Below are 16,263 nucleotides of genomic sequence, written 5' to 3'. Positions count from 1 at the left end.
GTGTGGCTCTTTACCCCCATTACTGCCATAAACCATCACATCACGTCATCTTCCTAACACTGCCTGTTAGTCGTACACACACACAAACACACACACAAACACACACGGATGACTGACGTTGTATTGATGTTAGCGTTAACTCGTTGAGTGTTTAGTGAAATGAGAACATTAAGAAAATGGAAACTAGTTCTCTTTGAGAAGCTTCTATGGTGGCTCCATACCTATCCATGTCTCCTCCTGTCTCCTCTTACCTCCTCCTACCTCCTCCTGTCTCCTCCTACCTCCTCCTGTCTCCTCCTACCTCATGTCTCCTCCTGTCTCCTCCTGTCTCCTCCTACCTCCTCCTACCTCCTCCTGTCTCCTCCTACCTCATGTCTCCTCCTACCTCATGTCTCCTCCTGTCTCGTCCTACCTCCTCCTGTCTCCTCCTACCTCCTCATGTCTCCTCCTACCTCCTCCTGTCTCCTCCTACCTCCTCCTGTCTCCTCCTGTCTCCTCCTACCTCCTGTCTCCTCCTCCTGTCTCCTCCTACCTCATGTCTCCTCCTGTCTCCTCCTACCTCCTCCTGTCTCCTCCTACCTCCTCATGTCTCCTCCTGTCTCTTCCTACCTCCTCCCGTCTCCTCCTACCTCATGTCTCCTCCTACCTCCTCCTGTCTCCTCCTGTCTCCTCCTACCTCATGTCTCCTCCTCCTGTCTCCTCCTGTCTCCTCCTACCTCCTCCTACCTCCTCCTATCTCCTCCTGTCTCCTCCTACCTCATGTCTCCTCCTCCTGTCTCCTCCTACCTCCTCCTACCTCCTCGTCTCCTCCTGTTTCCTCCTGTCTCCTACCTCCTCCTACCTCCTCCTACCTCCTCCTACCTCCTCCTGTCTCCTCCTACCTCCTCATGTCTCCTCCTACCTCCTCATGTCTCCTCCTACCTCCTCCTGTCTCCTCCTACCTCCTGTCTCCTCCTACCTCATGTCTCCTCCTGTCTCCTCCTACCTCCTCCTGTCTCCTCCTACCTCCTCATGTCTCCTCCTGTCTCCTCCTACCTCCTCCCGTCTCCTCCTACCTCATGTCTCCTACCTCATGTCTCCTACCTCATGTCTCCTCCTACCTCCTCCTGTCTCCTCCTACCTCATGTCTCCTCCTCCTGTCTCCTCCTGTCTCCTCCTACCTCCTCCTATCTCCTCCTGTCTCCTCCTGTCTCCTCCTACCTCATGTCTCCTCCTCCTGTCTCCTCCTGTCTCCTCCTACCTCCTCCTACCTCCTCCTACCTCCTCCTGTCTCCTCCTGTCTCCTCTTACCTCCTCCTGTTTCCTCCTGTCTCCTACCTCCTCCTACCTCCTCCTGTCTCCTACCTCCTCCTGTCTCCTCCTACCTCCTCCTGTCTCCTCCTGTCTCCTACCTCCTCCTGTCTCCTCCTACCTCCTCCTACCTCCTCCTGTCTCCTCCTGTCTCCTCCTATTCATCGTGGCCACTACAGGGTAGGGTAGGCAGGCCAACAGGACTCATTGGGTCCCAGACTGGATTGGGCAATTCATCCCACACACACACCACAGGCTTCTTACAGATTACACTGGCATCTGGTGTATGAAAGATAGATTAAAATAGATGGAGAGAGAGACAGAGAAAGAGAGTGAGAGAGAGAGCCAAACAGCTAAAAGAAAGATGTATCATCCACTGGAAAGAAATGACACAAACCCAAAACAAATTACAATTCATGCCATTTCGTTTGGCAAATGGCAAATGACCGTACCACCATATCGGAGAAAAAGCTACAAAAAAGTACAGACTCCGAACCTGGGGCGTCCGGCAAACCTGGCGCCCCGGAGAAGAAAGGTTGAGCTCATCTCTCTCACACTCACTCTCACACACACACACACTGCTCACACACACACACACCCTGCTAACACCAGGCAGTCAGGTGGCTGAGCGGTGAGGGAGTCAGGCTAGTAATCTGAAGGTTGCCAGTTCGATTCCCAGCCGTGCCAAATGACGTTGTGTCCTTGGGCAAGGCACTTCACCCTACTTGCCTCGGGGGGAATGTCCCTGTACTTACTGTAAGTCGCTCTGGATAAGAGCGTCTGCTAAATGACTAAATGTAAAATGTAAATGCTAACACACAGTGAGTGTGACAGGTCAATCCTGTACAGTATTAGTGAACACAGGCTAACCCTAACCCTAACCCTGTACAGTATTAGTGAACACAGGCTAACCCTAACCCTAACCCTGTACAGTATTAGTGAACACAGGCTAACCCTAACCCTGTACAGTATTAGTGAACACAGGCTAACCCTAACCCTAACCCTGTACAGTATTAGTGAACACAGGCTAACCCTAACCCTAACCCTAACCCTAACCCTCTCTGCCTCACCAGCCAGGAGGGAGAGCATCTGTTTCTCTCAGGGAAACATGCGTCAATCAGAGAATAGAGGCTTTGCTCAAATAGCTTTCTCCTTCACAACTTAAAGATGCTGTAAAGCAAATTCCATGATTTGCTTCTCAGTACATTATATACGTGAGTTCCTGAAAGCATGTGCAAATGAAAATTGCACTGAAATGTGGAGTTAGACTGTTGAACAGTTTCTCTCCCATTTTTAGCTCAGGTTTTGTATAGGCGGGGCAAAAACCCAACCGATCTACGTCACAGCAACCTATCTACGTCAGATCACAGACGGTTGCATTCTGTTACTCAGCTGGTACGATGCAAAGACAAAGTAATTAACACATAAAACACTCAGAGACTGCAGGTAGGTCTGTTCTGATATCTGATTTAGCTAGCGTTGCTGTTGTTGCTAAATTCAATACATTTGAGGGGGCGGAGCTTCAGCTCCTTCAGGTGACACGCCCACCCAGTCTCAAGCAGAGAAGACTGCTGATTTTCTCATGATTTCAAAGCCTAATTTAAAATACTTGTCTGTTTGTTTTTCATTCGAATTTGGATGGGTAGTTAACAACACATTCTTCTGTGGTGTGATGAACTTAAAACTCATTTTCAATTCAACTTTACAGCATCTTTAACCTCTTCCTCTCGTTCTCCCTCTTTTTCTCTCTCTCTTACTCTCTCTTTCCCTGTGACACAGGTCGATAATAGACAGTTACACAATGGAGGAACAATGATAAAATCGCCCTCCCTTCAGCAGCTGTGTAGTGGAATATATTGACCCATGTATCAGGTTGAGTGTGTATGTGTGTGTGTGTGTGTGTTAGGGTTAGGGGAGGAGACAGTATGTGTGTGTGGTTTGTGCACTGTCTGTCACCTAAACCGTGACCTGGTTAAAGATCAATAAGGAATCTGACGTCCTTCTGGGTTTGGTTGGAACCTGACCCTAAAACACAAAATCGATCTGTCGGTCTGTCTGTTGGTCTGTCTGTCTGTCGGTCTGTCTGTTGGTCTGTCTGTCTGTCGTCTGTCGGTCTGTCTCCATCTGTCGTTCCAAAGTTCCTCTCTAGCTCAGCAGGGATAGCTCAGCAGATGCTACATCAGTCCTGACCTGTGTTCTCCAGACTTCCTAACACCTCCTCTCCCTGCTGAGCTGGTCGTCCTCTCGTGGACGAGACCATGGCTGGGAACATGCCTTCACTAGTCTGACACACATGCAACATGCCTTCACTAGTCTGACACACATACAACATGCCTTCACTAGTCTGACACACATGCAACATGCCTTCACTAGTCTGACACACATGCTACATGCCTTCACTAGTCTGACACACATGCAACATGCCTTCACTAGTCTGACACACATGCAACATGCCTTCACTAGTCTGACACACATGCTACATGCCTTCACTAGTCTGACACACATGCAACATGCCTTCACTAGTCTGACACACATGCAACATGCCTTCACTAGTCTGACACACATGCTACATGCCTTCACTAGTCTGACACACATGCAACATGCCTTCACTAGTCTGACACACATGCAACATGCCTTCACTAGTCTGACACACATGCTACATGCCTTCACTAGTCTGACACACATGCTACATGCCTTCACTAGTCTGACACACATGCTACATGCCTTCACTAGTCTGACACACATGCTACATGCCTTCACTAGTCTGACACACATGCTACATGCCTTCACTAACCTGACACACATGCAACATGCCTTCACTAATCTGACACACATGCTACATGCCTTCACTAACCTGACACACATGCTACAGCACTTCCTGCATGCCCACCAGTACTTCCTGTCGAGTATTTACTAGTATTATTTTACAGATATCTACACTGCTGTGAGTCTGAGATTACTCTGCATACTAGACCGTACCGCAACATCTTCCAACACTACTTCATAGTAGACTGCATCACTGGGAAGAACACAATCAGCACAGGCAGACTAACTATGTTTCTGTAGATAGAGGTGGAGATAGATATGCAGTGTGGCTAGTGTGAGAACATGTTTGATGGTTCATGCAGATAAATAAAGGCTATGTGTGTGTCCCTTGTGGGCATCCACCCTAGACCCCAGCTTGAGATGTCCCTGCAGACCTGGTCCAGCTAGAGATGTCCCTGCAGACCTGGTCCAGCTAGAGATGTCCCTGCAGACCTGGTCCAGGAGGAGCTGTACACACTCAACACAGCCTAGTGGACCAGCACTCACTCACTCACACACACACACACAGTCACAAACACTCGCAGGCACATGCAGTCACACACACGCAAACCAAGCACACAAACGCTCGCGCACATGCTTGCACACACATACAGTCATCGGAACAGTCATTTATTTCCTCCGCTTCACTACTCAGAGGACTACTGTACAGCGCGTGCACATTTAATCTGCGGTCCAGAAACACTGTGTAAACAGAAGCAGAAAGACAACCGTTCGCGAGGGGATAACCGAGTTTGAGTCGGTGCAGCCCGGCACGAGCACGGTGCGCGTGTCTCAGGTGAGTTCGTAGACTACCTGAAGGATGGGGTCATTTCTCACGCGTGTACACCGGTGTTCCACACACCGCCCCGGGGCCGGTTCCCGCTGCCTCATTTCTCTTCCGCATCGAACAGTCTAGCGTGTCCTCTGATTGGCTGAGCTTAGGAGGTCTACATTTGCTTATCAAAAACACGAGCACGCGAATGCACAGTGACCTATTTCACCGTTAACAACGGCGGAGAACAAACACGAACAACGGCCCGGTTTGGAATGTCGTGGTTGTCTTTGTGATGCGTTGAGAAATAGTCCTCACAATAAAAGATGCACTATATATAGATGGCCAGGCTACCTAGGCTCCACTGTACAAATTGAATATCTAAACGCAAATTCATTCATATTAGGAATTATTTAATTGTTTAAAAAACATTAATAGTCAGCCTAACTATTCATTTAACGCGTGTCCCAATAGTGTTCGTTTTCTGGTGCGTAGTAAATGTGTCCCTTCTTTGCCAATGATTACCCACCTAAAAACATATCCCGGATAAAGCACACACGAGAAGCGCTTTACCGGACTGTTAACGGACATCCTACCTGATCCTTGGCGATGCATGGTAGCGAGCTGCTGCGCTGAGACTTGCTGCTGAGACTCTGGGCCATGTCCGAGGACACCTCCGAGACCGACCTCCGCCTCCTGCACACGGGGATATCCTCCTCCTTCGCCCCCGCTACGGACTTGCAGCACCCCGTCCCGTACCGCCTGGACACCGGCAGAAGCCGGTCAGCATACCTCGCTAGCAAAAACCCCTGGACCCCCACCGAGTAGGCCAGGAACGGTCTCCAGTCGGTCCGAACTTCCCTCAGAGATACGAGAGAGACGGTCCTGATGATGCTGATGAAGATGATGATGGAGACTCCGCGCCCGAGCCTGAGGACCAAGAATCGCCCCGGTAAGGCAGGCGAGGACTACCACCGTGGCGGTGAACGACAGCAGCTGCTCGTCTGCGCCGTGCAGAAGAGGCTGTGCAGCGGCTTTGGCCAAGTGACAGCTCGCCTGAGCAGCAAGGCGCTCCGGAGCAGCACCCCGCCGAGGAGGAGGAACAGCCCGGCCCAGGAGAAGGCACATATGAGAGTAACAACTGAAGAGAGCGCGCACCAGGCTGTCAACAACACATCCAAACCGCGGATTGCCGCCAAATGAAGAAGAGAGTCGAACTCGCTGCTCGAGCTTCCGCCCCGCTCCGCATACCAGTCAACCAATCTGACAAGCAGCGCGAGGATAACCGACAGAGACCCCACGAGCACCGCGGAAAATACTCCGTGGGAACTCCAGATCTCCCCGAGTCGAATCCAGTGGGGAGTGTGGTGGGGGTGTGAAGGGGGGATGGGGGTGTGAAGGGGGGATGGGGGTGGTGGGGGTGTGAAGGGGGGATGGTGGGGGTGTGAAGGGGGGATGGGGGTGTGAAGGGGGGGTGGGGGGGTGAAGGGGGGATGGGGGTGTGAAGGGGGGATGGGGGTGTGAAGGGGGGATGGGGGTGGTGGGGGTGTGAAGGGGGGATGGGGGTGGTGGGGGTGTGAAGGGGGGATGGGGGTGTGAAGGGGGGGTGGGGGTGTGAAGGGGGGGTGGGGGTGGTGGGGGTGTGAAGGGGGGATGGGGGTGTGAAGGGGGGGTGGGGGTGGTGGGGGTGTGAAGGGGGGATGGGGATGGTGGGGGTGTGAAGGGGGGATGGGGGTGTGAAGGGGGGATGGGGGTGTGAAGGGGGTGTGAAGGGGGGATGGGGGTGTGAAGGGGGGGTGGGGGTGTGAAGGGGGGATGGGGGTGGTGGGGGTGTGAAGGGGGGATGGGGGTGGTGGGGGTGTGAAGGGGGGATGGGGGTGGTGGGGGTGTGAAGGGGGGATGGGGGGGGTGGGGGTGTGAAGGGGGTATGGGGGTGGTGGGGGTGTGAAGGGGGGATGGGGGTGTGAAGGGGGGATGGGGGTGTGAAGGGGGTGTGAGGGGGGGGTGGGGGTGTGAAGGGGGGATGGGGGTGGTGGGGGTGTGAAGGGGGGATGGGGGGGATGGGGGTGTGAAGGGGGGATGGGGGTGGTGGGGGTGTGAAGGGGGGATGGGGGTGTGAAGGGGGGATGGGGGGGATGGGGGTGTGAAGGGGGGATGGGGGTGGTGGGGGTGTGAAGGGGGGATGGGGGGGATGGGGGTGTGAAGGGGGGATGGGGGTGGTGGGGGTGTGAAGGGGGGATGGGGGGGATGGGGGTGTGAAGGGGGGATGGGGGTGGTGGGGGTGTGAAGGGGGGATGGGGGTGTGAAGGGGGGATGGGGGTGTGTCTGTTCTGACTACTGGAACATCAACAGACATAAATCTGATCCTGGAAGAGGAAAAGGAGTAATGATGTGTCCTCTCTGCCATAGGGTTAGAGAGGAACTAGAATCATAATAGGCCTACTAACAAAACCAATAGGGTTCCTGCTACCAGAGGAATCAAAAAAAAAAATTGGGTTGAAATTAACCATGTCCAAATTTCAGCATCATAAAAAAATAAAATAAATAACTTTAATTATAAAAAATTATCCACTATGGAGATTATGATTAAACATCTTCAAGGCAGGGTTTGAGATCCCTGCCCAGCCCAGTCTACTGTAGGGGAGGGGGATTAGATCCCTGACCAGCCCAGTCTACTGTAGGGGAGGGGGATTAGATCCCTGACCAGCCCAGTCTACTGTAGGGGAGGGGGGATTAGATCCCTGACCAGCCCAGTCTACTGTAGGGGAGGGGGGATTAGAGTTAACCCTAACACACTCCCTCCCAAATAAAATGAGAGAGAGAAAAGCGGAGAGAGAGAAAGGGGTGATGGGTGGAGAGAGAAGAAAGAGAAAAGGAAAGAGCATATTTAACAGAAGTGCTGGTTTAGACCTGTGAAGACTCAGTATTGTGTCTGAGACTGTGGAGGTTTGGACCTGTGAAGACTCAGTATTGTGTCTAACCCTGGAGCTCTTCAGGGTGTTCTGCCTGCTGAAGCATGGCTGATTATTCACTCTGATCTGTCCCTGCCAAACACACTGGACAACACCACCTGACCCTCCTTATACCCATGCATCAGGGATCTACAGCAGTGTGTGTTTGTGTGTGTATGTGTGCATATCTCTCTGACATTTAGCTGTTTCTGTGTTGGCTGTTTAAGCTGACATGAACTCAAATCAGCCAGGGATGGATTTTTAAATAATAATACAGGACAAGACCTTAAATCCCCTAGGATATTTTGCAGAATAGCAAAGAGGTCAGGAAGGCATTAAGGTTGTTGTGTCGAAGCTTTTTGTTCCTGCAGGGGGGAATGTAAATACCACTTCAGAATGTTGAGGATCAATAGAACATGGACATGGTTATCATCATGACAACACCCCCCCACCCCCCACAACAAGCCGCTCCCCCCTCTCATCCAGCAGCATTATGCTGAGAGGGTCACAACACTTCATCACCTGTGGTCATTAAGCTGTAAACTCTTCACACCACATACAGGTAGACACAAATATACACACACCAAGCCCAGCCCAACCTAGGAGAGGAGAGATGATGAGCTTGTGTCTGGGCTTGTTGGAGGCAGTCTGGCCAGGCGGAAACCCCAGATCTGTGGATCATCGGGTGCTCTGCAGCATTATCATGGACGACAGGGGAGACAGGGGAGGAGAGGGGAGACAGTGGAGGAGAGGGGAGACAGTGGAGGGGAGACAGTGGAGGAGAGGGGAGACAGTGGAGGAGAGACAGGAGGGTGGGAGGACAGGGGAGGAGAGGGGAGACAGGGGAGGAGAGGGGAGACAGGGGAGGACAGGGGGAGACAGGGGAGGAGAGGGGAGACAGGGGAGGAGAGGGGAGACAGGGGAGGAGAGGGGAGACAGGGGAGGAGAGGGGAGACAGGGGAGGACAGGGGGAGCCAGGGAAGACATGCAGCAAACGCCCAGGCCAGATTCAAACCCTGTCCCCTGCAGTAAGGCTTCAGCACCTGAGACAGACACAACCACCATTATCTTCATCTTGTTTTCTGTTTTATTAAAAAGTCAAGTTAATGTTAATAAACCGGCACACACACACACACACACACACCACACACACACACACACACAGCTCTGCAGTACAGTCCATCTTCTGTTACAACATGCTGGTCTAGAACACACACTCAGCTCTGGGACCCTTATTACTGACACTTCCTGCACACACACATAAAGACACGAAGACTGGCCTTCTTCTAACCCTAACCCTTCTGCACCATCATCATCATCATCTGATGGTACACAGGCACTGTGACATTTAAAAAAAACATTCAAAAACTATAATTCTATCACAATGTACAATTGCAATCTTTTAAAACATCTATATTAAAAACACAATAGAGCAGAGAAAATACAAACGTATCTACAGTTAAATCTGCAGGTATAAAAATATATTACAAATCTTCAGAGGTATTTACAGTTTTCTCTACGTAGAGATCAGGATGCCCGTGGACAGGCTAATGACCTCTGACCCCCAGGAGAGATGTGACCCCCCCTGAGGGCATGAACCCTGAGAGGCTGGAAGGATGGAGGGGTGGAGGAAGGAGAGATGAAGGAAGGAGGGGTGGAGGAAGGAGAGATGAAGGAAGGAGGGGTGAAGGATTGCAGAAGGAAAATGTTGAGTTGCTTGACAGCTCATGTTCTCTCCTGGCAGGGCAGCAGGATGTGACACTTCTTGTCTCTAGAAGAACATCCTGTGAAGCGGAAGAGGAGGTCAGCTGGTCTCAGGTCACACACCCTCATACACACACTAACACACCCTCATACACACACCCAGTGGCTGCCTCCCAGGGTTACCTGTAGATGCTGGGGGCTAGCTGCATACCTGTAGATGCTGGGGGCTAGCTGCATACCTGTAGATGCTGTGGGCTAGCTGCATACCTGTAGATGCTGGGGGCTAGCTGCATACCTGTAGATGCTGGGGGCTAGCTGCATACCTGTAGATGCTGGGGGCTAGCTGCATACCTGTAGATGCTGGGGGCTAGCTGCATACCTGTAGATGCTGGGGGATAGCTGCATACCTGTAGATGCTGGGGGCTAGCTGCATACCTGTAGATGCTGGGGGCTAGCTGCATACCTGTAGATGCTGGGGGCTAGCTGCATACCTGTAGATGCTGGGGGCTAGCTGCATACCTGTAGATGCTGGGGGCTAGCTGCATACCTGTAGATGCTGGGGGCTAGCTGCATACCTGTAGATGCTGGGGGCTAGCTGCATACCTGATACTGTTTCTACATTTAAAATTAGGTTAAAAACGTTATTGTTTAGTCAATTCTACGACTGTTAAAGGTAAGTATGTTACTAGTTGGAGGCAACGGGGGACGGGTTGTTTCCATCCTTATTCTATAAGTATAACTTATTTTAGAGTTCTCTTCCCCTGGAACAGATTTCATGTTCCAAACGAGGGGGGCTGTCGCTGTCTTGGTGTGTGGGGTTGCATCAAATTCCCCTTTTTTGCTCTGTTAAATTGCTGCACCAGTCCACACTTGACCGGTGGGGATCTCATTCTATTATGACTGTAACTGTTAGCTGCTCCTGGCATTCTCTAATCCCTGCTCTCCTCTCTCTGTCCCCCCCCACACACATCCCTTGTGGTGTGGGGGGTTTGAGTTGTCAGCACCTGCCTGGTCGTCGGTCGGCCAACGCTGGACCTGGTTGCGATAACTTTAGATGCTGGGGGCTAGCTGCATACCTTTAGATGCTGTGGGCTAGCTGCATACCTGTAGATGCTGGGGGCTAGCTGCATACCTAAAGATGCTGGGGGCTAGCTGCATACCTGTAGATGCTGGGGGCTAGCTGCATACCTGTAGATGCTGGGGGCTAGCTGCATACCTGTAGATGCTGGGGGCTAGCTGCATACCTGTAGATGCTGGGGGCTAGCTGCATACCTGTAGATGCTGGGGGCTAGCTGCACAGCTGTGTCTGGGGGCAGCTGGGACAGGTGGACCACCTTGGTCTTCTGCTGGGGCCGCTCGCTCTCACTCACCCACACATCAGCCAGGCTGGGGGGGGGCAGGTAGACACACCATATGAGGACAAGGACATACAACTTCAACACTAAACAAGCCTGAAGAGAGGAGAGGTGGAGGAAGAGAGCTGGAGGAGAGGAGGAGAAGAGAGGGTGGAGGAGGGGAGAGGGTGGACGAGGAGGGGAGGGGAGAAGAGAGGGTGGAGGAGGAGAGGAGGGGAGAAGAGAGGGTGGAGGAGGAGAGGAGGGGAGAAAAGAGGGTGGCGGAGGAGGGGAGGGGAGAAGAGAGGGTGGAGGAGGAGAGGAGGGGAGAAGAGAGGGTGGAGGAGGAGAGGAGGGGAGAAGAGAGGGTGGAGGAGGAGGGGAGGGGAGAGGGTGGCGGAGGAGGGGAGGGGAGGGGAGAGGGTGGAGGAGGAGAGGAGGGGAGAAGAGAGGGTGGCGGAGGAGGGGAGAGGGTGGAGGAGGAGGGGAGAAGAGAGGGTGGAGGAGGAGGGGAGGGATGGAGAGGGTGGAGGAGGAGGGGAGAGGGAGGAGGAGGAGGGATGGAGAGGGTGGAGGAGGAGGGGAGAGGGAGGAGGAGGAGGGTGGAGGAGGAGAGGAGGGGAGAGGGTGGAGGAGGAGGATGATGGAGAGGGTTTCTCACATGTCCTCAGGTGTCCAGTGCAGCAGAACCTTCACCTTCCCACTGTCCTCCTTCCTCCTGGCTATCACCTGCACGGGGAGAGGGATGAGGAGAGGAGAGAGGGATGAGGAGAGAGGGGTGAGGAGAGGAGAGAGGGATGAGGAGAGGGGGATGAGGAGAGGAGAGAGGGATGAGGAGAGAAGGGTGAGGAGAGGAGAGAGGGATGAGGAGAGAGGGATGAGGAGAGGAGAGAGGGATGAGGAGAGAGGGATGAGGAGAAAGGGGTGAGTGATGAAGAGAGGGAGAAGGAGAGGAGAGAGGGAGGAGGGATGAGGAGAGGGAGGAGAGGGATGAGGAGGAGGAGAGGAGAGAGGGATGAGGGAGGAGAAGAGAGGGATGAGGGAGGAGAGAAGGATGAGGGAGGAGAGGGATGAGGGAGGAGGAGAGAAGGATGAGGGAGGAGAGAGGGATGAGAGGAGAGAGGGATGAAAGAGGAGGAGAGGAGAGAGGGATGAGGGAGGAGGAGAGAAGAGAGGGAGGAGAGAAGAGAGGGATGAGGGAGGAGAGAGGGATGAGGAGAGGAGAGAAGGATGAGGGAGGAGGAGAGGAGAGAAGGATGAGGGAGGAGAGGAGAGAGGGATGAGGGAGGAGAGGGATGAGAGAGGGATAAGGGATGAGAGAGGAGAAGAGAGGGATGAGGGAGGAGGAGAGAGGGATGAGGGAGGAGGAGAGAGGGATGAAACACAAGTCTGCGGGAGCAGGAGTGTGTATGAGTGTGTGAGAGAGAGAGAGTGTGTGTGTGTGTGTACCGTGCTGTGGAACACCACGCTGTGTCCGTGTCCCTGGCTCTCGATGTGTGTGTGTGTGTACCGTGCTGTGGAACACCACGCTGTGTCCGTGTCCCTGGCTCTCGATGTGTGTGTGTGTGTACCGTGCTGTGGAACACCACGCTGTGTCCGTGTCCCTGGCTCTCGATGTGTGTGGCCAGGTTCAGGCAGATAGCCCGGTGCCGGATGGCGTCCATCGTCATGGCGTCGAAGAAGTCGTGCGGGCGCGCTGGAGCGAGAGAGCAGACTGGGGTGAGAGAGGAGGTCAGAGGTCAACCAGGGTCACAGGTCAACCAGGGTCACATGTCAGAGGGAAGCCAATCAGGTGTGTGTGTGTGTATGTGTATAGTATGTGTGTGTGCGTCTGTGTGTGTGTCTTTGTGTGTGCGTGCGTACGTATAGTGTGTGTTCATGTGTATAGTGTGTGTGTGTGTATATAGTGTGTGCGTGTATAGTGTGTGCGTGTGTGTGTAGTGTGTGTGTGTGTGCATGTGTATAGTGTGTGCGTGTGTGTATAGTGTGTGCGTGTATAGTGTGTGCGTGTGTGTATAGTGTGTGCGTGTGCATGTGTATAGTGTGTGTGTGCGTGCGTATAGTGTGTGTGTGCATGTGTATAGTGTGTGTGTGCATGTGTATAGTGTGTGTGTGCATGTGTATAGTGTGTGCATGTGTATAGTGTGTGCGTGTGTGTATAGTGTGTGTGTGTGCATGTGTATAGTGTGTGTGTGTGTGTGCGTATAGTGTGTGAGTGCATGTGTATAGTGTGTGCGTGTGTGTAGTGTGTGCGTGTGTGCATGTGTATAGTGTGTGTGTGCATGTGTATAGTGTGTGTGTGTGTGCATGTGTATAGTGTGTGTGTGCATGTGTATAGTGTGTGTGTGCATGTGTATAGTGTGTGTGTGCATGTGTATAGTGTGTGCATGTGTATAGTGTGTGCGTGTGTGTATAGTGTGTGTGTGTGCATGTGTATAGTGTGTGTGTGTGTGCGTATAGTGTGTGAGTGCATGTGTATAGTGTGTGCGTGTGTGTGTGTGCATGTGTATAGTGTGTGTGTGCATGTGTATAGTGTGTGTGTGTGTGCATGTGTATAGTGTGTGTGTGTGTGTGCATGTGTATAGTGTGTGTGTGCATGTGTATAGTGTGTGTGTGCATGTGTATAGTGTGTGCGTGTGTGTATAGTGTGTGCGTGTGTATAGTGTGTGCATGCGTTTAGTGTGTGCGTGTGTGTATCTACATACGTAAGGACCTCCTCCGTTTGTTCTTCAGCTTCCTCCTCTTGTTAAGCCCCGCCTTCGAGGGAGATTCCTCCTTCCCCCTGCTCTGATTGGCAAGCTTGGAACTCTGGGCGCTGAAGTGAGTGGGCACATGGCGCGCTAGTCCCCCCTGGGAGGCAAAGGTGGCACTGCAGCCCCCCACCACACACTGCGCACACACACACTGTGTATTAAACACAACTTCTTCAAACTTATTATTGTAGGAACGTGTGAGAGTGTGCTACTCATGAACCTGAGAGACAGAGAGAGAGAGAGAGAGAGAGAGAGAGAGAGAGAGAGAGAGAGAGAGAGAGAGAGAGAGAGAGAGAGAGAGAGAGAGAGAGAGAGAGCGAGAGGTGGGGGGTCACCTTGAAGGGCTTGTCTCCGCTGTGTGACAGCATGTGTCTCTGGAGCCAGCTCTGACTGGTGGATGGCGTGTTGAACACCTTACAGCCCTTCCACAGACACACAAACACCTGTAGCACACACACACACCTAGGTTAAACACACTGCTCAGTGTGGGTCTGTGTGAGGTGAAAGAGAAAGGATAGAAAGGAGAGAGATTGAGAGAGATTGAGAGAGAGAGAGAGAGAGAGAGAGAGAGAGAGAGAGAGAGAGAGAGAGAGAGAGAGAGGAGACAGAAAGAGAGAGGGAGGGAGAGAGGAGACAGAAAGAGAGAGGGAGGGAGAGAGGAGAAATAAGGAGAGAAAGGAGGAGAGCACTGGGGAAAAGGAGAGAGGAGGAGAGGGAGAGGAGGAGAGCCAGGAGCAGAACTGACCCCTCCTGTCTGGGTGTGTCCGTGGGCAGCCCTCAGGTGCTCCGCCAGGTCGGGGCTGGAGAGGAAGCCCTGCAAGCAGCCGTCCCAGAGGCAGGCGTAGCCCTTGCTGCCCCCAGAAATCCCCGCTCCACCGTGCATCATGGCCGGGGTGGAGCGCCCGCTGGACAGGGTGCTCTCCTGGTCCACCAGGGGGCTGCTGATACTGGGGGGGAGGGGGGTGTTAGTCTGCTTAAACACACACACACTCTCACCAACACACACACACCTCCCAGGTCTCCAGCTGCTTCGGTGCTGGGTGCCAGAAGGGGAACAACAGTTACATTGAAACCCTGCAGCTGCTCTACCCCTCCCTCCTCCCTCCTCTACCCCTCCCTCCTCCCTCATCTACCCCTCCCTCCTCCCTCCTCTACTCCTCCCTCCTCTACCCCTCCCTCCTCCCTCCTCTACCCCTCCCTCCTTGTGTCAGTGGGGGGGTGTAGGTGCTGATGGGGTGACAGACAGCCACACAGGAGCCTCCTATCTGATCTGTCACATTGTGTATGACTCACAATGTGACAATTTATGAGTGTGTGTGTAAGAATTTTAGCATGTTTCGACTCCCCAATCCATTTCCAACACGTAGCTGACCACAAAGGCACTACCTGTTAGTGTGTGTATGCGTGCATGTGTGTGAACGGATGTAATCTTCAGTTGATCAGACACGCTGATGACTGTGCTGTTGCCTTCTGGGAAACTGGCTTCTTCGTCCTTAACGTGACTACAGACTGAGACTTCACACCGAATAGCAGCTACCGACGTCAGGACACCGGGAGTTTTCCATTCCCTACTTTTGTCAAATCTCTACGGAACAACAAAAGACCTCGAGCGCACCGCTGAGCTCCGGGTGCAGATGCTTTGTAACGGAACAAACTCTTATCAAGACGCTGGAAACCAATACATGCTGCTTGCGCGGAACTGGAAAGCTCGCAACCACACTTGGGTTGTAATTTAGAGACGATTAAGGGATATCCTACTGGAAAAAGGAAAATAAAACGTAATGTAAACATAAGCAACCTCCCGCGGGGGGTCTAACCGCTGACCGTTCTCTAGGTTTATCAATAATCCACCGACCTGTCCTCGGAATCCATTCGGCTCAGTGGTTCCCCATCCGAGGACGAGATCTCCAAACTGGCCCGTCTCTTGATTCCGTGATCGCTTTTCTCGGTACAATCGTCTCTAGTCTTCAGGTCGCTGGGAGGCGAGGGCACGCTCGAGGGAGGCGAGGGCACGCTCTCCTCTCTTTGTTCTTCTTTCAGCCCCCTCCAGCTCTCCACGGGATCAGAGCTGCTCGATGGACGCTCATGCTCGGGACTGTTCCCCGGTACAGAGAGTTCACAGCCCATTTCCAGTTCTCCGTTTCTCAAAACCGTTTCTTTAGAGGCGTAGGAATCTGGAGACGGTTTCTCGTGCTCCTCTCCGCCGCCGTGTCCGTCGTTAACGTCCATTTCTAAACCATTCTCGTTGTCACCCGGTTCCTGTTTCGAATCTGGGAGGCCCCGTGTCTTCTCACCGTCTTCCCCGGTGTCCCCGGTACCGTTATGGTCACTAGTATATGGACTATCTTGATCGGTTCCGTCGGTTGTTGCCGCAGCCATAATTTTAGCACCAAATGTAGCTGTTTAGAGAAGTTGTTAATGTGGTTCGTCCCCCCTCTCTCTCCTCTCTCTCTCTGCCTACCACTCACCACCGGGCTGGGAGAACGAAAGGGGAGGAGAAACGTGACGTGACTGTCCGCATTGTCGCCTCTCCACGTGGTCTAACAAACAGAAAACTGATCCAGAATGCTGAAAAAGCACTATTTATTCCGGCGGAAGAGGCGCCAAGCCTGGCCTTTTTTCACAGCAGGCATTCACTATAAGATTATTTAAAA

At 52.8% G+C, this 16,263-nt stretch overlaps 1 protein-coding gene across 3 annotated transcripts; it reads right to left on the bottom strand.

Moving 5' to 3' along the window:
• Nucleotides 1–8,944: 8,944 nt before the first annotated feature.
• LOC134037960 (zinc finger protein AEBP2-like) lies at nucleotides 8,945–16,166 on the bottom strand. 3 transcript variants are annotated; one of them, XR_009932617.1, is made up of 9 exons: nucleotides 15,465–16,166; nucleotides 14,355–14,556; nucleotides 13,945–14,052; nucleotides 13,562–13,745; nucleotides 12,428–12,570; nucleotides 11,518–11,585; nucleotides 10,795–10,908; nucleotides 9,480–9,602; nucleotides 8,945–9,441 (listed from the first exon to the last, which is right to left on the bottom strand). XR_009932617.1 is itself a non-coding variant. In XM_062483536.1 (8 exons), the coding sequence occupies exons 1-8, from the start codon at nucleotides 15,986–15,988 to the stop codon at nucleotides 9,590–9,592; spliced, it is 1,356 nt and encodes a 451-aa protein (XP_062339520.1). In that variant the 5' UTR covers nucleotides 15,989–16,166; the 3' UTR covers nucleotides 8,945–9,589. The 3 variants fall into 3 exon arrangements, 2 of the variants coding, with proteins under 2 accessions (XP_062339520.1, XP_062339521.1); XM_062483536.1 differs by having other exon boundaries at nucleotides 8,945–9,602; XM_062483537.1 differs by having other exon boundaries at nucleotides 8,945–9,602; nucleotides 12,428–12,552.
• Between the last annotated feature and the right edge of the window lie 97 nt (nucleotides 16,167–16,263).

Source organism: Osmerus eperlanus, chromosome 17 (assembly GCF_963692335.1).
Source record: "Osmerus eperlanus chromosome 17, fOsmEpe2.1, whole genome shotgun sequence".
Lineage (NCBI taxonomy): Eukaryota > Metazoa > Chordata > Actinopteri > Osmeriformes > Osmeridae > Osmerus > Osmerus eperlanus.
Note: the sequence above shows the minus strand (reverse complement) of the source record. Positions and strands in the feature narration are given on the sequence as shown.